The sequence below is a fragment of the Malus domestica genome, chromosome 09 (assembly GCF_042453785.1).
Source record: "Malus domestica chromosome 09, GDT2T_hap1".
Taxonomy (NCBI): Eukaryota; Viridiplantae; Streptophyta; class Magnoliopsida; order Rosales; family Rosaceae; genus Malus; species Malus domestica.
This window is the reverse complement of record NC_091669.1, coordinates 9,571,658-9,596,759: the sequence shown is the minus strand read 5'-3', so window position 1 is coordinate 9,596,759 and position 25,102 is coordinate 9,571,658. Positions and strand designations below refer to the sequence as shown.

At 35.5% G+C, this 25,102-nt stretch overlaps 3 protein-coding genes and 2 long non-coding RNA genes across 5 annotated transcripts in view; 4 read left to right on the top strand and 1 right to left on the bottom strand.

The window, feature by feature from the left end:
- Positions 1–25,102, top strand: part of LOC103421728 (RNA polymerase II C-terminal domain phosphatase-like 4) — a 131,742-nt gene that overhangs the window by 79,004 nt on the left and 27,636 nt on the right. The window contains exon 9 of the mRNA XM_070805029.1: positions 9,487–9,525. Within this exon, the coding sequence (XP_070661130.1) occupies positions 9,487–9,525 (39 nt within the window). The remainder of the gene's footprint in view (positions 1–9,486; positions 9,526–25,102) is intronic.
- On the top strand, positions 4,377–7,651 carry LOC139188058 (receptor-like protein 6). The gene is made up of 2 exons (XM_070805081.1): positions 4,377–5,512; positions 5,555–7,651. The coding sequence occupies exons 1-2, from the start codon at positions 4,507–4,509 to the stop codon at positions 7,435–7,437; spliced, it is 2,889 nt and encodes a 962-aa protein (XP_070661182.1). The 5' UTR covers positions 4,377–4,506; the 3' UTR covers positions 7,438–7,651.
- LOC114826961 (uncharacterized) lies at positions 7,849–8,632 on the bottom strand. Its single transcript, XR_011571164.1, has 3 exons — positions 8,497–8,632; positions 8,218–8,256; positions 7,849–8,052 (listed from the first exon to the last, which is right to left on the bottom strand). It is a non-coding gene; the product is annotated as an uncharacterized lncRNA (long non-coding RNA).
- LOC139188044 (uncharacterized) lies at positions 11,155–12,283 on the top strand. Its single transcript, XR_011571169.1, has 2 exons — positions 11,155–11,269; positions 11,926–12,283. It is a non-coding gene; the product is annotated as an uncharacterized lncRNA (long non-coding RNA).
- Positions 14,598–25,102, top strand: part of LOC103421708 (F-box/kelch-repeat protein At3g06240-like) — a 47,010-nt gene continuing 36,505 nt past the window's right edge. Inside the window, exon 1 of the mRNA XM_070805046.1 lies at positions 14,598–14,637. The gene's annotated coding sequence lies outside the window, so the exon portion shown is untranslated. The remainder of the gene's footprint in view (positions 14,638–25,102) is intronic.

Below are 25,102 nucleotides of genomic sequence, written 5' to 3'. Positions count from 1 at the left end.
GTAAGTTAACTTTAGAGATTAAATTAGACGTTAGATTTGCAACCTATATGAAATGTTAAGGGTTTGTAGGCAAAAAAAATAATAGTATTACACTCTAAAGTGTGTCAAGTGATTTAAGTTGACGAAAATTTGGATACACCAAAGGAACTCTAGATGTTTAAGATGCTATTGATGTAACCCTTGTGTTGGCCTTTTGTATTACTGAATTATAAATGCAATTTCTATTTTTTCTTAATGTCACTTTTAGTATTTATAATGACAAGAACATGAGTGGTAATTACTAATTAGCGATACCTTATCACGGGACAAGGCAAAATTGTCCTTAATAGCTTGACTTCAACTGAGACAATTGCTTGATACCCAATGCCAATAAGTAACAACAACATTAATGGTAGACTTGTAGGTTAGCTAGAGATGTTTACTTGCAAACGACTCATATGACTTCCAAGTCTTCGAGTGATCGAGATCGGCATTTTATTGACTTCATTGTCTCCTTGTTTGGTTCTCTTTCATTTCTTTTTTGTCACCACTCGATGACTCGTCACTCATCCCCATATTTTGTTTGCGTATGTTTTGTGAAGAATAATACTTGTGTTCAATTTTGTAAGCTTTATTTGAAAATCATCTCTACAAGAAAATCATTTGAATCAGAGGTCATTTAGATCCAAATGTATCAAACAAATTAACGGTGTAAGTACCAACTAACATATTTATGATAAACTGTTGATTTATTTGTTACATTTAGATGATTAAACAATATCTAATTCGAATGATATTTATAGAGATGATTTTTAAATGAAGATTAAGAAATTGAATGATTTTGATTATGAAATTTCTACGGTTAAGATACTTTATTTGTAAGTGGGAGAATGAGCTCATCTCCCAAGGAGTACAAGTATTATCATACGCTTTTTTGAATAATGTTTGTCCCCTCACTTACGATTAACGTATTTCACTGTACGAACATCATATCAAAACTGTTTATTCTCTTTATCATAATCATATCTGCAAAAATCCTTCAATTCAGAGATCTTTTAGTCATTCATTCATGTCAAGCCAATCAACGTTTTTAGTAATAAGTTGCATAATCATAATGAACTATTTATTTGTTTTATGTATATGAATGGTTAAAAGATTTTCAAATTGAATAACTTTTAGCCTTTAGGTTTGCGAACGTCTTCCATTGTTCTCTTTGACCCCAAAACCGTAATTAGGATTTAGTTATGCAAGTTATTTTTGGGGTGCATGATTTATTTATTAGTTCATATTGTGAGAACTTGTTACTCAAGTGATCAACACAGTGTTTATCAATGTATTAACGACAAGAGTCTTGATAGTCTCGCATTAACTACATGAGTTATACGCTATGTAGTTGTACTTATTTTTATTTTAGTACACATGTAAATGGTATTGATTTTTGTCATTTATTTTTTCAATGTTATTTTGGTCTTTCTATTTTGGAGCTTTAAAATTGGGACCACCAGACACTAAAATCTTGGATCTGCCACTGATAAAGGTTATACCCTTTTATGAATGATGTGTCATTTCTTGAATGGATATGACCATTCAAAGAAGTCTACAACTCTTGCGAAAAGGTACGATGAAGTCTATAAAATGGTGATTCATTACTTCAAACAAAATTGGTACTACCGCATAGTAATCAATAATCTTACGACATTAAAATTAAGGGGTTTTTGAACTTTAATCCTTGAAGAAGATTAAAATTCAATAAAAATCTGGTGTTGGATTGGATATTGATCGTAGTTCTCTAATGTATACTTAATTCAAATTCATATTACATTTTTTTAAATATTTAATAGATATCTTATTTAATGTCATTACATTAAAATTAAAATTTATTATTATACATATTTTAATTCATTTTACTTCCTCTAATTAGTGTACCTAAACGTTCGTATCATAATATATTTTACTAAATTAGTGTACTGAAATGTCCGTACCTAAATATATTGTAGTGAATTTGTGGCACATAAGAAGATATGCAAAAACATAAGTGTACCGAAAAATTTCATACCTAAATATATGATGCCAAACTAATATACCGAAATGTTGGTACCTAAGTATATTATACTAAAGTAGTGTACCGAAATGTCAGTACCTAAACATATTATACTAACATAGTGTACCGAAATATTCATACCTAAATATATTGTAATGAATTAGTGGCACATAAGAAAATATGAAAAAATATAAGTGTACCGAAATGTTCATACCTAAATATATTGTAATGAATTAGTGGCACATAAGAAAATATGAAAAAACATAAGTATACCGAAAAATATCTACGAAAATATTTTCTTATATAAGATACTTAAATAGAGTCTAGAGACTAAAATCAAATTTTAATCTTGTATAAGATATTTTTCTAAATTTTATATTTTTTAAGGATTAAAATTTAGTTTTCTATAAAATTAATCATGTTACATCCTGCAATATATATTTAAGGGTAAATTACATTTTATCCCCTTGGGTTTGGGAGCAATTACAACCTTATACAATATTTTTAAAACATTTCAATCACATACACACACTTATATTTTGTTTTCATTTCTTACATTCGTTAGTTCAACCGTTAAGTGATGACGTTGCAAATGTATGATCCACATATTTGATGATGTGGCATATAAAAATAATTAAGTATAAAAAACAATTTAATGAAAATTTAAATTAAAACAAAATAAAAATGGGCCCACCCCTCTTCTCCCACCCGAGCAAATGCTCCATCTTCGTCTCCTTCTTTCTGCAACACAACCAGCCATCCCCTTCTTTCTGCATCACCCTTTTTGCATCACCATCATCAAAGTTGAAATTTACACAACCTATTTGAATCCAAATATGATTCCCAGATCTTGACATACGGCATGGCGTGGATTGACGCCTTCGACACCGGCGGCTGACTATCCTTGCCACCCAGCCCCTGCAGCAGCAAGTCCAGGTCCGAATGCCCTTCGTTCACCACCACGCGTTGATGAGGACGATTCCTTCCCGCGGGTTTCGTCTTTCCGGATTTTCTCCATCTGGGTCTTCCGGTCGTGTTGCGGCGGAGGCGGCTACACCTAAGACTAAGGGCAGGAGCACAGAGAGCTCTCGATCTCGACCCTTCCTCATAAGCCAGTCGAAAAAGGAAGCTAATTCAGACGCAAACTCAGCTTCCGATCCAGGAAATTTTCTGGGTTTTTTTTTTCGGATTGAGAGCGAAAACTGAGGAAATATATTAGTAGATTTGGGGAAGACGAAGAATCAGAAGAAATTTAGAAAATTTGGGAATGGGGTTTAGGGATTGGGAAGGGGGGGGATTGACATGGAGGTTGTATGGGATGGGTGGTGGTGCTGGAGAAAGAAGGAGATAGAGATGGAGGTCCTTTGCTCGTATGGGAGAAGAGGGGTGGGCCTCTTTTTTATTTTCTTTTAATTTAATTATTTGTTTAAATTGTTTTTTTATAATTAATTATTTTTTATATGTCATGTCATCAAATATGTGGGTCATGCATTTGCGACTTCATAATTTAACGGTTAAATTAACGGTTTAATTAACGAATGTAAGAAATTGCGGCAAAATATAAGTTCATGTATGAGATTGAAATGTTTTAAAAATATTGTATGAAGTTGCAATTGCATTCATATAAAATATAATTTACCCTATAATTAATATTGTGCGCACCCAAAAATATGTGTAAGTGCTGAATAGGATATTAGCTAGCTTCGAAAGACTACCATCGATTTGTCGGCTTGTCACTTTGAATGCATGGTTAGCTTTACAAGAACGTTTATGATGATGATCAGTGGCTTATAATCTGGTTCACGAGACCTCATGCCCATTATTAGTGGAACAAAAGCTACTCTGTTTGTGAAAGAGATAGTAGCCTTAGGGACATTTTTATTAGTAGGAGTGACAACTAATTGATTGTTATGTGTGCAAAGCTCGAGAAAAAAAAACATTAACCTTAAATTAAAAACTAAATTAATTAATATTCACGTTCTATGAATAAATTGTGTGTATGCATAGTAAATCCTACTACATGGATGAACTTCAACTCAAGTAATTAACATGAGATAAATAAGTGTAACGATAAATAAATTGAGTAAAGGAGTATATGTACACAGAATTAGAGCCTGTATTAAAAAGATAAACAAGCGTTGAGATAAGTCACATATGCAAACGACGACTTGACTTCAAGTCTTCAAGTGATGGCGATCACCTGATTTTGTCTACTCAAAGTATTACGTTCACATTTTTTAAGATCAAACGAGCATATAGATAAAACTAAACGATCGAGTTTGCAATTATTACATGCAAACGATGAATGACTTCAAGTCTTCAATTGATCGAGACATCAATTCACCACCCACTCATCAATCGACTCATACTTTTTAGTTATTTATGCTTTGCATGAGTTGTGTCTATAAAAGGAGTTAACTTCTCCACTCTTAATTATCCGAGAGCCATAAAACAATATTTCCTATAACCAGAAAAAACACACTGCCATGAAAATGGATTCTTTGTTGTCCAAGTTTACCTGTTTGCATTGTCTTCTTTTGCTATTACTCAATGCTACTCACTGTTTTTCATTTGTGCAGACTCAGACACGGAAACTTTGCCACGCTGACGAGCTTTCCCTCTTGTTACAATTCAAGGAAAGCTTTACGATAGACAAGTCAGCTTCTGGATCTCATTTTGCTTATCCGAAGGTTGCATCTTGGGCTCGAGAAGGAGATCAAAATCAAAGTAACTGTTGTTCGTGGGATGGTGTTGAGTGCCATGCGGAGTCTGGCCGTGTCATTGGCCTTGACCTTAAGAGCAGCTGTCTCTATGGTTCTATCAATTCCAACAGCACCCTCTTCCGACTTGTTCACTTGCAGAAGCTTGACCTCTCAGACAACAACTTCAATTCCTCTAAAATACCATCGAGATTGGGCCATGACCTTTCGAGTCTATCATATCTCAACCTTTCAAGGTCTACATTTTCTGGCCAAATTCCATCTGAAATTTCAAAGCTATCCAAACTGTCTACCCTTGTTCTATCTTACAATAATGGTTTGGAGCTTAGGAAGTCCATCATGAGAATCCTAGTCCAAAACTTGACCAGCATAAAACAACTTCATCTTAGTGATGTAGGCATATACTCCACTGTGCCTGATATCTTGGTCAACGCATCTTCTCTCACATCTCTCAATCTAAGCTCTTGTGGGTTGTATGGGGAATTCCCAGTAGGCATTTTCCACCTACCAAACCTAGAGGAGCTTAGATTGTACTCGAACATAGACCTAAATGGTTATTTTCCTACTTTTAACAGGACCAATTCCTTCAAAACATTAGATGTTTCAGAGACAAATTTCTCTGGTGAACTTCCTAGTTCTATCGGAAACCTTCATTCCTTAAATTACTTTGATATCTCATACTGTGGTTTTGATTCTCATGTTCCATCTTCATTTGGAAACCTTACCCAGCTTAGTTTCCTTAAGATGGCTTCATTTCATGACGTTTCCGCAGGCTAATTTTTAGTTCCTGATTCCTTGTCTTGTTTTGGAAAATTAACCAAGCTCAACCACTTGCGTCTTTCGGATATTAAGTTACAGGGGAATTTCCCACGTTTTGTGGGTAACCTGACCCAACTTGCGTTTCTAGACTTGCTTAACAATTCAATAACTGGTGAAATCCCATCTTGGCTCGCATTAGAGTTGACCCAATTAACTTTTCTGCGGCTCACCCACAACGATTTGCAAGGAGCAATTCTTAAATCGCTTTTCCACCTCAGAAATCTTGAAGTTCTTGGCCTTTCCTATAATAATTTGAGTGGATTAGTTGAGTTTGATGAGTTTTCCAACCTCAAAAAGTTGAAGGTACTTGGTTTAGGGTACAACAAGTTATCCGTGCGTGTCAAATCTGGTTCGAGTGCTACTCTTCCAAAGTTCGAATTTCTAGAGTTGGCTGAATGCAACTTGACAGAGTTTCCAGAATTTTTGAAAAATCAATACGAATTGGAATCCCTAGGCCTTTCTGGTAACAACATTCATGGCCAAATACCAAAATGGCTTTGGAATGCAACTAGAGAAACTCTGCTCCATATCGACCTCTCTTCGAACTTCTTAACAGGCTTTGACAAAAATCCAATCACTCTTCCATGGAAAAATCTGCAGCTTTTTACTCTTAATGATAATCAGTTACAAGGGTCATTGCCAATTCCACCACAATCTATCACGTTTTACAGTGTCAACAACAATAATTATAGTGGAGAAGTTTCACCATTGTTCTGCAACTTGAATTATCTTCAAGTTCTTGATTTGGGCAACAACAGCCTGAGAGGCATGCTTCCACGATGTTTGGGGAAGTCCAGTAGCTTGGAAATACTGAAATTGAAGTTTAATTCTTTCCATGGCGATATTCCTCCATTTTGTGCTAACAAAAATAGTTTGAAATTGGTTGGGTTGAGTTACAATCGGCTACAGGGGAAGCTACCGAGATCAATGGCCGATTGCACTCGGTTAGAGTTTCTTGACATTGGCAACAATCAGATGAGTGACATCTTCCCTTCTTGGTTAGGGGTACTTCCAGTATTGAGGGGTCTCATTTTGCGGTCGAATGCATTTCATGGGATAATTGGGAAGCCTCCAACTAATCATGAGTTCCCAAACTTGGGCATCATTGATTTATCCAACAATCTGTTTTCAGGTATGTTGCCTTTTAAGTACATGGAGAATTGGAATTGCATGAAATATGTTGTTGCAAACGAGGGAAATAGCCAGTACTTTTATGTCTATCAATTTTCATTCGGGATGATACTTATTGTAAAAGGTGTTGAGTTGACATATGATAAGACCCCCTATGATCTGAGACTCATAGATTTCTCAAGTAATAGATTTGAAGAGGAGATTCCAGCAAGTATCATTGGGAGTCTAAGAGCACTTCATTTGCTAAACCTCTCCAACAACGCTCTCTCTGGTCACATCCCTTCATCTCTAGGGAGCTTGACTGCTCTTGAATCGTTGGATCTCTCTCAAAACAAGCTCTCTGGAAGGATCCCCGGTAGCTTGGCACAACTCACTTTCCTTGGGTATTTCAACGTGTCGTATAACCACCTTTGGGGGCAAATACCACTTGGCCAACAATTTGGTACATTCCTAGAAGATTCATACCAAGGAAACTCAGGTTTGTGTGGAAAGCTTTTGTCTAAGAAATGCGAGGGTTATGAAAGCTCGAGGCCGCCGCCACCATCAAGCTTTGAAGAAGATGAAGAGGCTGGATTTACATTTGAGTTTGACTGGTACGTAGTTTTGCCAGGAGTTGTTAACGGACTAGTAGTGGGAGTGGTTGCTGGAAACACGTTGGCAGACAAGAAGCTTGAATGGTTTGTGGAGACATTCAGGAGGAGGAGGAAGTCAACAACTGCACGGGTGACGAGGGGACGCCGAACTTAGCTTGATGTGTCTACCGGCTAGAGAAATGTTTGGGCCTTCAAGGACAACGTCATGTTTTTTATGATTTCTGGTGCTTCAGCATTTGTTATGTTGTATTACAATAATGGGGCTCTATAAGTTTGCTTTGTATAACATTTCTACTTGATCAAATTCAGTGTTATCAACTAAGTAGTTGGAATTACATTTCCCGTTTCCATTTGCTTCTAGGTCAAAACTAGCAAAAGTGCCGCGCTCCACTGCGGGTTTTAAATTCATAGTTTATAGCAAATATGAATCATTTCCCAAAAAAAAAAGAGAAAGTTTGAAAAACAGTACAAAATAATCGATTGATACTCAAAAGCCACCAACAGCTTAACTGCATTCACAAACACATATATTTATCACTATACACATAATAAATACTTCTGAAAATTCCATAAAATCACAAACCAACCCATTCATTTCTAAATATTTCAAAAATTAACAGAACAGCTAAAACAACATGGTAAAATCAATCTTTAAGTTACATTACATTTTATTTACTTTACATCAAGAGCATATGTGCAATTAAAATGGGAGATTTCTAAGTTACAGTTATATACATTTTCCCACATTGATTAGTCGTTCATTCTGCACCTGCATTTTACTAATTCTACGTTAAGAGTTCTATGTACAACTCAAACAAACAGATTTTAACAATTAAAAGGACGGACAGTAACACCGCATGACGGTGCTGTGATAAAAAATGATAAACAACATACTAAACGGAAGTGACGTTTTAAATCTGGAATGAATGCATACCTGAAGAGCTGAATTCAAATTGGTGATCCCCTTCCCATCCTGGTAACATTTATCAATTGGAATCAATTAAATTTTCTTGATGAGGGCAAAGCTAGGAGTCTCAATTTCAAAATCCAAATCAGAAAATAAAACAAAATTGAATGAACTATGAAGAAAATTTATTCTCCGACAAAAAATTGAATATCATAATCTTCGGTTGAGAAGGTCAGTTTGTTTTATGGGGTTTTCACTATTTTCAAAATCAATATCAAATTGTGTAAGGAAGAGAATAGAATTTACCTTTGGGAAAGTCTGAACGGTTGCGGCGGTTGGTAGAATCGAAGAGAATTTAGCAGATGAGGCGACAAGGAAGACAGGGAGAGTAAAAGCAAGCAGCACGGTGAGAAAAACGATGTGGGAACTGGGAAGTATCTAGAGAAACTGTGGGTCGACAAATTGAAGGGGCAGGGCCATTTTGGCCATTTCACTATGCAGCAAAAAAATAACACTGAAAAATAATAGTGAAGCAGGGGCTTTTCTATCCTTTCACTGTAATTAAGAACAATGTTTTTCTTATTGAGCTTTAGTATACATAACTAGCAATGGTGCCCGCGCGATGTTGCGGGTTTAAAACTGTATAAAATATGTAGAAAGTTATAATTAGACACGATATGCAATACTATTTACATATATGTGGAAGTCTATTTACAACTATATGGATTGGCGGTTCTATCACCATTGTTAATATTCATATCTTTTACAAATTGATGTCCTAACTGTCTTTAACTAAAAGAAAAGATAAAAGTTTATTTCTTACTGAAATCTACCAATTTGAATCAAATCTACCAAATAAGCATAGATTGTAGCATGCCTTGTCATTTCTGCAAACTGGACACTTGTAATAGCAATAGTGATATAATTTCTTCCAAGCCATCGGAAGAACCAAATTTTGAACAGAACTTGCTCCCCCCTCCTCTGACCAAATAAAAAAAGTCATGTTTGTCTTTTAGAACCTCTAATCACATGACACTCCAATCACAAGACACAACCATATAGAACAGAAACTAGAAAAAATGAAACTGAACACATTAACTCTTGACAAAAACTTATTACCCATTCTTAAAATCACCGAAAATACGAATCACCAATGAAGAAATGAGGAAACAAATTAGTATCCTAACTTATATAGCATTAGGATGAACCATATGTAAGTACCACTTTATGTCTCCATGATGGCAAAAAGTTACACTTTCTTTGTGTGCTAATCTATTGTTGGTGGCCATCTTGAAGGAATTGGAGGATAATCTTGTTGAAAGAGATGTGAGACAGGTGAACAAGTTTTTTCAGAGCCACTAAAACATGACTATTTCCCTTAGCTTCATATATTTAATGTGGATTCTTCTGGATGCTATTTTTGTAGGTGTTGAAAACTGTTAAGCAGGATGTGTTAAAGGGGTGTAAAATTGTTTTCAACCACGAATTTCCTTTGAATGTCGATGATGAGAGTCAACCTCTCTGGAAGATGGCAGAGCAGTTGGGAGCCTCTTGTTCGACACAAGTGGACCCATCGGTGACACATGTGGTTTCAGGAGATGCTGGCACAGAGAAGTCTTAATGGGCAGTCAAAGAAAAGAAGTTTTTAGTTAATAAACAGTGGATTGAAGCTGCAAACTATATGTGGCAAAAGCAAGCTGAAGAAAAGTTCCCAGTCAAGCAAATGAAAACCACATGATCTGTTCTTGCAGCAGCACTAACTTCATCCTTTTTGTGCATACTTTGGGATACTAATCACTCCTCTCGTTTCGTTCAGTGTTGTCCTTACACCAGTGGTCTCGTATTTGAGGTGGAACTTAATTTTGAATTGTTCATTACTTTTAAACAGAAGACGATTGCGGACTAGGTGAAGGAAAATTTGATAGCGGATTGAATTTTTTATGTTTGTCTCGGAAGTAGGATACCGAACTTGTATGTAGGATATGTTTGCAGATTTATGACAAAGGAGAAGATGTTCTGGATGCATCAAGTGTCAAATTTGCTTGATGATTGCATCTCTTTTAATTGCTTTATTTATTTCTCTCTTTGCGGAATAATGTTTTGACGACCTACTCAGCGGGCTTCTGAATGGATATATGATATTTTTTATGTTACATGATATGATATTCTTTGTGTTCAAAATGTATGGATATAATCATGAAACCAAAGTTAAAAAGACTTACTTTCGCAGGCTGATATAACTTGCAGAAGAACTTCAAATGCACGCGTTTAACTTTGGAGTACTTCCGCATGTTGATATAGTTCGCAGAACTTCAAATGCACGCGTTTAACTTTGGAGTACTTATGCAGGCTGATATAGTTTGCAGAAGAACTTCAAATGCAGGCACGCTACAATAGCAGTGTACTCGTGTTATAGAAGTTCTCAACTTGAAAGGCCCCTTAGATGCTTCACTCGAAATTACATCTTCTCTTAATCAATAGAAGTGCTTTTGGTCCAAGTGTGTCAATTAAAATCCAAATGCTTGTTTCGAGAAGCACTCAACCTGTGCTTCTTTAAGAAAACACTCAATATCTGCTACTTGCGAGGAAAAAATTAATATTCATAATCTGCAAACACACAATATTTCTTCGCTAAATATTGTAAGAAGCACTTTTAATTTTTTGAAGTGCTTTTAACTATTCGGAAAGCACTTAAGCAGAATATTATTGAGACGGACCAAAAAAGAAAAAACACCTTCCGAATGTTTTTAGTTCGTAAAAGCCCAAATGCTCGACCCAAAATGGGCCCAAACGCGTTTACACAAAACAGAAAGCGCGAGCGTCACGGCGGCAAACAGCAAGACCAGTATTTGGAAACGAAGAGAAACGCTACAGAGCATTGTCAGTGTCAGTGTTAGTATGCGTTGACTGGCGTTGACTAAAACACCGAGACTACCGTCGTCAGAGCCAAGTGGAAAGGACGTATGGAAGAAGCTGAGGAGTACTCGGAAAAAAAGGATTCCCAGTCGCTCGCGTCGCGGAGAGGAATTTGAGTGGGTCCTCCTGGTCTCGACTCTGTCGACGCTATCGGAAAATCAAGGTAACAGTTTCAGTGATCATCGTTCCAGTTTGTTTTGCTCAAGATTAAAGGAGAGATGGAGGACGAGGAGGAGGACGAGTTAATTATTCATTAATTAGAGCGAGCGAGCGAGCGTTTCTTGTTCATTCAGGGGGGAATAGGTAGAGGAAGAGTTAGACCTAGTTTGGGGGTGAGGTGCTTAAAAAAAAAAACACCCATAAAAAAAAGCTGTGAGAGTTTTAGGTGTTTGATAAACTGAAAAAAAATAGTTTATTTTGGAAGCTGCTGTGAGAATAAGCTGAAATCAAAGGAAAAAACTGAAGCTGCTATTTGTAGCTTTGGAAAACTGGCTTTTTTTCAAAGCACACGGAGCTACAATGCTTCTTTAATGAAAAGACCCACTATTAGACTGTTTTTTTTCTTTCCAAAAGCACTTTTACAAAAAAGTTTACCAAACACTGTTGATTTATTTTACAGCCGCTTATTCTCACAGCAGCTTTTTTTCAAAGCACAGCAATACCAAACCAACCCTTAGACCAATAGGCAGAGGAAATGGGAGGGTCGCAGGCAAAGGCGATGAAACTCAATTTGCATCCTCTTCTCGAGCAGTAACTGAGAAAATCGTACATGCATAATTTACTTTGTTAGCTTAAGGCTTAGTTTGATATTGTTGTTAGGGTTTAGGTGTGGGGAGGAAGAGGAAGAGGTAGTCAGGCCATGCCATGATCAAGGCGAATGGAGTTCACTCAGCGATCTGCTGCATTGCCATCGTCTTCGCAAACTGTGACAAGAGGAAGAGGTCAAGGCAGGGCCAGTGGAGCAATGGCAACTTCACAAGACTTGCCCTTCCTTGTAAGCACTAACCATATCCTTGTTGTGCATAGTTTGAATAGTTTACTCGTCTCGTCTAGTTTAGACCCGTTCCTCTCGAGTTTACTTAATCAGCAATATTCGAGAGTAAACTGAGCCGCCATTTAAAAGGGCATCATTGTCTCATAAATAAAAGTAGTGAATGTCGTTTTCGATGTGAACTAACTTTTGAATTTTTCATTAGGCTAAATAGCAATATGATTTCTGACTAGGTGGGGCAAATTTGATAGGTGATCATATGAATTTTTTATGAGGTCTCAAAATTAGGATGCCGATGAGTGGCTACTTTAGTAATGAAAATTGTCGTATCGGTTGGCTATACCAAAAGATTTTTTGGCATCCGGAGGATTATTCTTCCATAGAAATTTCAAAAGATGAGAAAGTTGAACTAATCAAATTTCAACAAGTTTGAAAAATCAACTATTTATATATAGGAGGATCCTTATTGATGTGTTACGTTGATTTGAAGAACGATCTTGAAGTTATGGAGTGAGACATTCATTTAAAATTAACAAAAAAAAAAATGTAATAATTAGAAAAAGGGTTGTCTAAATGGTGGGGGTACTCGTTGACACATGACCTAAAATAGAGGAAAAATCATACAGTATACTTTTTAAGTCTTTAAGGAACAAGAGTGGCAGGTTCCAAGTTGGAATAATGCAATTTTCATCTTAAGAGGCTGTAATGCAGGTTATAAAAAAAGTCTTTTGCATGCGGATAATAATGTGATTAAATTAGTTGTCAAATTATTGTTTTTTTTGTGTGAACAAATGATATTATCCACATTAAAGGGAGGATGGTGGGCTTAGTCTCACAATGAGTTAGCAATAATGTGATTCAATCAGTTGTTTATTTGTTTTTTTTTTTGAACAAACGATATTATTTACATTAAAGGAGAGGGGGCAGGCTTAGCCTCACAATGGGCTAGCAATAATATGATTTAATCAGTTGTTTATTAAATATTATTTTCTCTATTCTTAATATAAATTCAACAGAGACTGATTTTATTATGTGGATTCAGCTCCTTTATTGATTTATGAGGGGTTTCTTTGAGCATGATCTAAGATTATTCATTTACTTCAAATATTTGACATTTCTTTTGTCAATTTACGCATATAAATACACTTAAAGCGTGTAAGTCACGCGTAGCATGCCGTAATTAAAAAAATGCCTTCTGCACGTGCATGAAGGCTAGTGTATGGAAATTGAACATGTATAATGTAACTTTTTTTTTTCTTCCAAACTTTATAAATGGCTCAGTGTTTGTAAAATATTACAGGCAAAGTAGGGACTTTGTATCATATCTCAAAATTAAAATTTTGTTGGCATAATCTACATTTTGTTTGTGCAACCAAAAATAAGTACTGAAAATAGACAGAAAAACAATTTGTAAGACTCGAATGCATGTTGAGCATGACTAGAATATTTCTAGTGATACTCGATTGATGACTGATCGAATGAAAATGATAGAAGTTAGCATGATAAACACAGAATTAAACCTACTAGCTAGCTCGATTGTTTCAATCATACGGATGTACAATAATCGACTTGACTCTATGGATAAGTGCTCTGCCTTGTTGCAATCCAAGGAATGGTTTTGCGATTAACAAGTCTGCTGCTGCAGATTCTTTTGTTTATCCAATGGTTGCATCTTGGACATAAGAAGGAGAAGGGATGAGTAATTGTTGTCCATCAAAAGAGTACGTAATTTCGGGTTTCGATAGGGCTTTAGCCCTTTGTTACTGTGGCCGGAGGAACTCTAGATTTTTGGATGCTATTGAAATAACCCTTGTGTTGGTCCTTTGTATCATTGAATTATGAATGCAATTTCTATATTTTGTTTGTTAGTACCATATATTGGGTCTCGTCTTTGGGCCTCATTCCTAAGCCCACAATTTATGTAAAAGGGAAGGGAACTCTTACTCTATAAAAGGGAGTCTCACCTTCATTAGGGAGAAAGAAGAGTCTCACCTTCACTAGGGAGAAAGAAGAGAGTCTCAATCCTCATACAACAATAGAGGGCAATACCCTCTCAGCCAAACAGAGAGCAAAATGGCAAGAGCTGCATCCACAGTGAGCTCCCTTGCCGATCTATTGTAATCCATACATTCATACAATGAATCAGAATCAACATCAGTGTGGACGTAGCCCAAACATTGGGGTGAACCACGATACATGTTTGTGTTCTTGTGCGTTTGTGTGATTCACGGTCGGATTTACGTTGGTCCAAGATCCTCCGGATTTTGTGCATCAACATTGTTAATGTCACCTTTAGTATTCATCTTGACAAGAACATGAGTGGTAATTACTAATTGGTGAGACCTTATCATGTGGGACAAGGCAAATTTGGACTTAATAGCTTGACTTAAACTGAGAACAATTGGCTGATAGGCAACGCCAACAAGTAACAACAACTAGAGATGTTTACTTGTCGGGTAAACTCTTGTACACTAGCTATGAAGTATATAATCTGCTGTCGGAGTTGTGCAACCGAAAGCAACCTGAAGAGAAAGTTCCTTGTAAGCACTAACCATATCCTTGTTGTGCATAGTTTGAATAATTTACTCCTCTCGTCTGGTTTAGACCTGTTCCTCTCGAGCTTACTTAATCAGCAATCCTCGAGAGTAAACTGAGCCGCCATTTAATAGGGCATCATTGTCTCATAAATAAAAGTATTGAATGTTGTCTTCGATGTGAACTAACTTTTGAATTTTTCATTAGGCTAAATAGCAATATGATTTCGGACTAGGTGGGGCAAATTTGATAGGTGATCATACGAATTTTTAATGTTGTCCCAAAATTAGGATGCCGAAGAGTGGCTACTTTGAGCTTGTATATAGAATACGGTGTCAAATTTGCTCAACAACGCAAACTCTTGATCTCTTTCCATTACAGATTGCAGCTTCTGAATGAATAGAGAGCTGCACCAATTATAAAGTCAAGAGCCCCAACTCCAATCACTATCATGCCTTGCAAGGCCTTAACAACAACATTCATCATGTAATTTTAATGAATTATGTTTTGAAACCTCACTCAGTGGGGTTTTGAATGGTAAGTTTATTGCTTAATTATTGGTAAGAAATAATTAAATGCATTAGACTAATTGTGTTTTGTCTTTTAAACATGTGGCACAATCTAGAGGGGCGTAAGCTATACAAGGGTTAGGGGGTGAGTAAAATAACTCTTAACTGACTGGCTTAAATCCTGTAAACTAGGACATCTATGGTCCGTTTGAAAATTAAAATACGGAAATGTATGATGAATGTACCTATAACGGTGTTTAATTGTCAAAAAAAAAAAAAAATTATGACAATTTTTTTTTTAATTTTCAAGTTGTTAAAAAACACGTAGACGAATGAAAAAGGGGTAATGATAAAAAAAAAAGGATAAATGGGGTTAAAAAGGGTAAATGGGTAAACGAGTATTAAACGGTTACGGTTAAATGGGTATGCGGTTATGAGTATGGTTAACCGTTTATAAACGGTTATGGGTATGAGTCTAACCTTTTAGGCAATTACCCAACGGGTAAATAGTTATGCGGGTATGAGTTATGGGTAAATAAGCGCGGTTACCCACCCGGGATAACCGTTGCCCATCCCTAATTGACACTAACCTAGAGCTTCACTTGAGTTCAGTTTCTCTATACATTTAAGAAGAGTAATTCGCCGATTCCCACCCTTAACCTGTACCCCATTGCCGATATTACCCATAAAGTTTTGGTTTGGCCAATTTTTTCCCTAAAATACTATGAATAGATAATTTCTCCCTAGCTTCAAATTTACCCAAATTCGATCCAAAAAGTCACATGTTGGTCGTTGAATCTCCTTTTGTGTTTGTTATATTTCCTTTCTTAATCTTATTATTGTCTTCTTTTTATTTTTTTTTAAATTTTGAAATGTAACATTTTCAACAGAAAGTTAGATGAAGTACGGGGTAAGAGCAAATCCATCCCTAAGGACTTTGCGCCAGCACCCAGCGCATTTATCCACTCAAGTGAACAGTAATAGACTTGAGTGAACAGTAATAGGCCAAGGCATCTCCACCCCTAAAAAAATGTGCTAGCACCCAGGACATTTATTTGGTGTGTTTTTTTTTTTAAAGTTTATTTCGGATAAGATTTTTAATCAATTTCGATAAAATTTCAAATAAACTTAAAAAAAATACACACTAAAATAAAATTACATACTCATCAAATAAACTTTAAAAAAAAAACACACTAAAATAAAATTACATAAACTCATCAAATAAACTATAAAAAAAACACACTAAAATGAAATTACATAAACTCATCAAATACACTTTATTCTTCAACCACAAACTTTATTATTTATAGAAAATAAAATAACATTTTTAAAAATTTTCTGTATTTTTTTATAATTTTTCTGTATTTTTTATAATTTTTCTGTATTTTTTATAATTTTTAATAAATTTTAATATAGTTAATTAATCTGGACCGTTGGATTTGAAAAATATTCAAATCCAAGAGCCAGGAAGTTGCCACGTGGCCACTTGCCCAGCTTCTTGGTCAGTCAATTTTGAGCTGGCCCAGAGACCAGCATGGGCTGGGCCCCAGGCTGTTGCGTGGGCTGGAGGTAATAGACAGGGTGCTGGGCTGTTTTTTGGACTGTGTGCTGGGCAATGTCCACTCCGGTGGACTTGCTCTAACATGGCCGTATGCGGAAATTGGCCCTTTATGTTAATTTAGTGGGAAATCATCAAAACACTCTTGATTTAGGGAAATAATTGAGGTCATTGAACATAAATAAATTAGAAAGTAAAAATAATTCTATTCTGATATTTCCTAGTTTGAGCTTCGTGCTCTTGCAAACAATCAAACAATACAACGATTCGTATTCGAATTTTTACAACCGAGAGAAACTTTTTAAGACACAGCCAATTCCGGAAAGGAATATGGTGAAGATGGTTGTTTCCTTTTTAGATGGTGATGTGCATGAGCGTTTATGGGGGATCAAATGCAAGAGTCTATATGTCACCCTCTGATCCCGAGCTACGTCCCGGATCGACACACGACGTCACCACGTACTTTATCATCGAACATCTATGTTAGACTGCCTATATACCTTACAACGGGATCAAACCATTCGTAATTCACCCTTCTTTTAAGCTCTAAAATTCTCAAGGCATTAACTGGCAAGAACATAGAGTTCCAAAATCACACAAGGGAACCAATAATTGAGTATGCCTTGCTAGATTTTCGTCTAGATAATGAAATCATATGTGAACAAGATTCTCATTCACCTATATCACAATATTTTCCAACACAATCCACAATCACAACAATTAAGCGATCTAACAAATCAAAGATGCACAATATTAACATTTAACTACGTTAATCAATAAAAAAAATCACATATCATTTCACCAATTTAATAAAGGAACTCACCATAATTCCCTACCTGGATTCCAAGCAATAACATGATAACTCTAATTTACAAACATAATATCTATGGAGCCAAAAATAATCATAAGGCAACACGTGGATTTTTGGGTGAAGATGACAAATTTACCCTCGGTGCATACCGGGTCTTCTACACGTGAGCAGTGAAGAATCATCCATCAACCAAATCAGGAGTACCCAAAATAGGTAACAAGTTCAAATTTGTCTCATCCATCCTCATTCCATAACCTTCAAAACCTCCCAAAACATTTGTTTTATTATGATAATTAGCCAATTAATATATTTATACCTAATTAATATATTAATTGCTAATTGAATCACCAAATAACACCCCAAAACACCCTTAAAGGCCGGCCACACCCCATTCCCTACATATATGACCCTATTTCTTCTAAAAAGCTAAGTTTCATACTCTTGCAAAACTCCCAAAAACTCTCCAAATACTTTTCTCTCTAAATTCTAACTTTGGCATCGGAGGTTCTTCGGCCAAAGCCCCCCCAATTCATCGTGGGCGCGTGAGGCTCTTGGCCTTGACCTAATGTGTTAATTGTTTTGTAGGTGCAATTTTGTCCAAGAAGAAGAAGGCGGAAATTTGCATCCACAATATCCACTGTGAGCAATTCTTATGCACTCAAATCTAGGTTTTCAGACGAACTTAATGGAAACAAACAAGAACTGGGATTCCGGATCACTCAACGGAATCTAACTAAAATATGGTCGTCTATCGAAATTAAGCAAGTACAACTAATCCTCACAACCCTAGGTAGGCAGTGCTCACCCATCGCAATTACACTAAGCATGATCACCCTCATCATATGTACGGTCCTCAATCGTGGATATAACAAGCATAACCGAATTCTAACTCTAGGTAGTAATCACCCATCGCGGATATACCAAGCATGGTCACTCCTAGAATGCGTATGGTCCCCCATTGCGGATATACCAAGCAAAACCATAGGCATAGTCTAATAGTGCAGGCAATGATCACCCATCCCAGATATAGCAAGTTTGATAAGCCCTATTATATGTACTGTCCCCCATTGCGGATATACCTAACAGAACCGTATCCTAACTCTAGGTAGTGATCACCCATCGCGGATATACCAAGCATGATCACTCCTAGAATGCGTATGATCCTTTATTGCGAATACACCAAGCAGAACCATAGGCATAGTCTAATTGTGCAGGCAGCGATCACCCATCACGGATATACCAAGCATGATGACTATCATATGTACGGGCCCCTTCACGAATATACCAAGCAGAATCGTATCCTAACTTTAGGTAGTGATCACCCATCGCATATATACCAACACATGATCACTCCTGGAATGCATATGTGGTCCCCCATTGCAGATATACCAAGCAAAACCATATGTGTAGTCTAATCGTGCAGCAGTGATCACCCATCTCGGATGTACCAATCATGATCACCCTTGAAAACGTATGATCCCCTATCGCATATATACCAACCAGGATCATCTTTGTACCACTAAGTGCAACTGATCACCACACATCTTATTGTCTACATCAGCACATATGATTTACAATGTGAGCGCACACACTATCAATTTCACATGACAACTAAATATATTGACATACAAACATACAAGTTCTATAGAATACTTCTAATAAGGTTCGAGGCTCATATTTTTCATACTAGTAATCATATATATCATTCGTATCAATTAGAAGCTCAATAAACATGTATATCATAGTAAGGTGCCATTGTGATTCCAACTAAATACCAAGAATAATGGGTTCCTCTGATTGAAGAAATTATTGACTCATCAAGATTCATATCCACCCTAGTTGTTTTCAAGATGAAGGGTGAGATTTTTCTAGTGGAGGAGACTGATGTAGGACCAAATATGGGTCAATTTCAACTATAAAAAATAAAGAAAATAAAATGTTTCAAATCTTGAAAAAAAAAGAAATTTGAAGTTTCAAATTGGTAAGAAAAAAAGTTGTCACTTTTCATCACACTCGCAATTTTTTATTTTATTTCTGTAGGTGGAGTCGTGTTTCACTTGCCGTGGTGGTGAATGAAACGCCAAAGATCCCCTTCTATTTAGTATATAACTGAGGGGGTGGGTTGAGATGGTTATTTCCTTTCCTTTATTCTCAGTGAATTTTAATGAATCATGCATTGTATTAGAAGAAAAATGTTTATCTATATTGATACTATAAAAATTCTTTTTTGTCAACTAAAGTGTGAAAAACAAATACTAAAGAGGGTATTATTACCACTATAAGACTTGGGATTTACTATCTGCACTTGCATGTGCTCAAATATTCTATTGGATATGGTATTTGATCTCTACCCATGCATTCTGAGTTTAAAACTCTCAATTTCCAAATTATTGAAATAGTTCCAAACCCTCCTCTTCTTAATATTAATTTTTTTTTACTATTTGCAGTTAATTAATTATCTGTTATTACTTAGCAAAATTCAAAGTTTTCATTTTACCCCTTTTAAAGAATAAAGTTGTAAAAAAAAAAAAATTAAAACAGTAGTCTGAGGTCTAACCGGAGTCGGCGGCTCCCAATTACCTCTTTTCCCTTCCTCTTCCATCTCCCTTCTAGTCGTATGCATGGATCCACTTTTAAGGCTTAAAGTCTTGAACCAAATTACACGCCTTTCACTATCACCGCAAATATTCTCGTCATGGGATTAGTGTGAAACCATATTTTTGCTACTAATTGATTAAGGCTTATAGTCTTGAACCAAATTATACGCCTTTGACTATTACCACAAAGTGTTGGAGGTGTTTGTTATAGTTTCATTCCTGAACAATTGAGACGCAAGTTGGAGGAAGCTTCAACCAAAGGTATTTTTGTTGTATCTGTTAAAACCAATGCTTACAATATCAGTAACCGAGGAAATATCAATAAGCAAATTTGTGGAAATATCAACGGATATATTGAATATCGGTTACTTTCTATGGAAATAATGAAAATTTAAAATGAAACATTGGGAATTCTTAAACATTGATTTGGACAAAATATGAGATTTTTTTTTCGATATTTAACAGGTGTATACAAAATATCGACGATATATGTCGATTTTGTCTTAAACTTAAGAGTTTCTCCTATATAAAGTGAAGTTTAGACTTCACCCCCCCCCCCATCTCCATAACTTTATATGATTTTTTTGGATATTTTCATGAAAATATTGAATGTATCAAAGAAAACAAGTTAAACCACGATGATCCAATGACCTTTTTTTTCTTGATGATTAAAGAAAAATAAAAATATTAAACCCTAGCCTATAAAATCATGTACTTTTCCATCTCTATCTCTCATATCATGATCAAATCCTTCCCTTTTGGAGACAACTTTGCTAGGGGATGACTAGTAATGATGGAAAGAAAATGAACAGATTGGTGAGAACAAAAAGTCACTTTGCATGATGGGCAACTATCTCCTGCGATTCGGAGAGGACTCAGCTTGACATAATACATCTTCGTTATGAAAATTGAGTGGAAACATGAAAGAGCCTATTAGAGAACAATAACAAGAGTAATTAATGACGGATTCACTCTCAAATCGTGCTTCTGACAATATATATAGAATGTTTCACTTGCCGTAAAGACTATCTCCACAGCCGCCTTCTTTTGCTTCTTCCTTTACTTATTTCTGCTGAGAAGTAGCTTTCCTCATCATATTTGCATTTCCTTTTATTTCTGTAGGTTACGTGCCTTGGTGATCGAAACACCCATAAGCCCCTGATTAGTATATAATTAAGGGGGTCGGATGAATAATGGTATGGTATTTGTAACTAGCTTAGAACACCGGTGAAATTTTTACTTGTATATGTTAAGATTTTGACTTTAGATATGAGTACATAAATTTTCAATCTTACAGTGAGATGGGTTTTTTTTTTCTTTTGTTCAAGGGTGAACATAATAATTATTACATCCAAACGATGAATTGACTCCAAGTCTTCAAGATTTCTTTTTTTTTTTTTTGTCGAACAAGTCTTCATGTCTTCAAGTGATGGCGATGGGCTGATCTTATCAAACGATGACTTGACTTCAAGTCTTCAAGTGACGGTCCGAGCAAATTATTATGTTCCCCTTATCAGCGCCCTTTTCTCCACCTTCTTGACTTCTTGTATGTTTAGAATTGTGATCACTATTTTTTGTAGTCCATAGCTCCCCAAGCTCATTGAAAGAAACAACTTTGTATATACTGTCTACAAAAAAAGGGACGTCGATTTCTCCACCTTTAATTATGTGAGATCCTAAGCATATTTAATTCGGACATTAAAAGAAAATAAAAACAAAAACATACATCATAATTTGAAAAAATAAGAGTTCGTTTGATAACCTAAATTTTTAGTTTTTAATTTTGAGAAATGAAGTCATTTATTATTTCGGTTTAGTGATATTACTTTTTGACTGTAAATAAAGGATTTTAGGTTCGAATTTCGTGAATAATGAATTCATACCAATTTATTCCCCAACCCTTTTGGGAAATAATAACCACACAGTTATCTCTCCTACTACACACACGTCATTATATCTAATCAATTAGTTTTATCATAAGGAAAACTAATGAAAAGGATTTGAAACTTTGAGTTTTAACGATAAGGACAAAATAAAAGGTAAAGTGAATAGTATCATGATTGACTTTTTAATGTAAAAATGTGGTTTTTCGTTAAAGTGAACAGTACTTGGAGCTTTTCGTTAAAGTTCCCATCATCATATGGTGGAACATTAACTTTCTTCAATCCAAAAGTTACATCTTGGACGCAAGAAGAAGATGGGATGAGTAGTTGTTGTTCATCAAAGAAGTACTTAATTTCGGGTTTCGATGCTATTGATGCAACCCTTGGACAAGGATTGTCTGCCTTCCTTGTTCCCGTGTCCTCCCGTGCCTTCCTGTTTTGTGTGATCACGGTTAAGCCACGTCAACATTTTATATTTTTTTTTATATAGATAATAAGACAAAAATGAATAGTAATATAAAATGTTGACGTAGCTTAACCGTGACCATACAAACAGGAGGGCATGGGAGGGCACGGAAACAAGGAGGGCAGACAATCCTTGTCCGCAACGCTTTTGCTACTGTGGCCGGAGGAACTCTAGATGTTTAAGATGCTATTGATGTAACCCTTGTGTTGGGCTTTTGTATTACTGAAATATAAATGCAATTTCTACTTTTTTCTTAATGTCACTTTTAGTATTTATCATGACAAGAACATGAGTGGTAATTACTAATTAGCGATGCCTTATCATGTGGGACAAGGCAAATTTGGCCTTAATAGTTTGACTTCAATTGAGACAATTGCCTGATACCCAATGCCAATAAGTAGCAACAACATTAATGGTAGACTTGTGGGTTAGCTAGAGATGTTTGCCTGCAAACGACTCATATGACTTCCAAGTCTTCGAGTGATCGAGATCGGCATTTTATTGACTTCATCGTCTCCTTGTTTGGTTTTCTTTTTCATTTCTTTTTTGTCACCACTCAATTACTCATCACTCATTCCCATATTTTTTTTTTTGCGTATGTTTTGTGAAGAATAATACTTGTGTTCGCATTTTGGAATCAACTTATTTCTTCAGTTACAAATAGTGAATCTTTACAGTATAAATTTTATAAATGGAACATTTCAAGTTTTTAATCTTTATCTTAAAATCATCTCCACAAGAAAATCATTTTAATCAGAGGTCGTTTAGATCCAAATGTATCAAACAAATTAACAGTGTAAGTACCACCTAACATATTTATGATAAACTGTTGATTTATTTGTTACATTTAGATAATTAAACAATATAAATTGTTGATTTATTTGTTACATTTAGATGATTAAACAATATCTAATTCGACTGATATTTATAGGGATGATTTTCAAATGAAGATTAAGAAATTGAACGGTTTTGATTATGAAATTCCTACTGTCAAGATACTTTATTTGTAAGTGGAAGAATGAGCTCATCTCCCAAGGAGTACAAGTATTATCACACACTTTTTTGGATAATGCTTGTCCCCTCACTTACGATTAATGTATCTTCAATGTATAAATATCATATCGAAACTGTTTATTCTCTTTATCATAATCGTATATGCAAAAATCCTTCAATTCAGAGACCTTTTAGTCATTCATTCATTCATGTCAAGCCAATCAACATTTTTAGTAACAAGTAGCATATTCATAATGAATTGTTTATTTGTTTTATGTATACGAATGGTTAAAAGATCTCCAATAACTTTTAACCTTTAGGTTTGCGAACGTCTTCCATTGTTCTCTTTGATCCCAAAACCCTAATCAGGATTTAGTTATGCAAGTTATTTTTTGGAGTGCATGATTTATTTATTAGTTCATGTTGTGAGAACTTGTTACTCAAGTGATCAACACAGTGTTTATCTATGTATTAATGACAAGAGCTTGATAGTCTCACATTAACTACATGAGTTATATATTATGTAGTTGTACTTATTTTTATTTTAGTAGACGGATAAATGGTATTGATTTTGTCATTTATTTTTTCAATGTTATTTTGGTCTTTCTTTTTTGGAACTTTAAAATTGGGACCACCTGACACTAAAATCATGGATCCACCACTGATAGAGGTTATACCCTTCTATAAATGATGTGTCATTCCATGAATGAATATGATCATTCGGAGAAGTCTCACAGCTCTCGCGAAAAGGTAGATGAAGTCTATAAAAGGATGATTCATTACTTCAGACAAAATTGGTACTACCGCATAGTAATCAATAATCTTACGACATTAAAATTAAGGGGTTTTTGAACTTTAATCCTTGAAGAAGATTAAAATTCAATAAAAACCTGGTGTTAGATTGAATATTGATTTTAGTCCTCTATTGTGTACTTAATTCAAATTCATATTACATTTTTTTTAATATTTAATAGATATCTTATTTAATGTCATTACATTACATTAAAATTGAAATTTATTATTATGCATTTTTAATTCATTAATTTTATTTTACTTCCTCTAATTAATGTACCTAAACGTTCGTATCATAATATATTTTACAAAATTAGTGTACCGAAATGTCATGATCAAGGCGAATGGAGTTCACTCAGATATTGTTGTTAGGGTTTAGGTGTAGTGAGGAAGGGGTAGTCAGGCCATGCCATGATCAAGGCGAATGGAGTTCACTCAGATATCTGCTGCATTGCCATCGTCTTCTCAAACTGTGACAAGAGAAAGAGGTCAAGGCAGGGCCAGTGGAGCAATGGCAACTTCACAAGACTTGCCCTTCCGACCATCCACTTCGGTCATTGCCAAGCCCGGGTGACGATCCAAACACTAAGCCGTGAAGTATATATTCTGTTGTCGGTGTTGTGCAACCGGAAGCAACTTGAAGAGAAAGTTCCTTGTAAGCACTAACCATATCCTTGTTGTGCATAGTTCGAATAGTTTACTCCTCTTGTCTAGTTTAGACCCGTTCCTCTCGAGCTTACTTAATCAGCAATCCTCGAGAGTAAATAGGGCATCATTGTCTCATAAATAAAAGTATTGAATGTTGTCTTTGATAGACAAGATGGAGGGAATCAAGCTCATTAGCCCATGAAATCATGATCA

Bases quoted from the DNA above. Each gene is read 5' to 3' on its own strand.
- LOC139188058 (XM_070805081.1), top strand. From the start codon at position 4,507: ATGAAAATGGATTCTTTGTTGTCCAAGTTTACCTGTTTGCATTGTCTT. The intron at 5,513-5,554 runs GCTAATTTTTAG...GTTTTGGAAAAT, and splicing joins ATTTCATGACGTTTCCGCAG to TAACCAAGCTCAACCACTTG.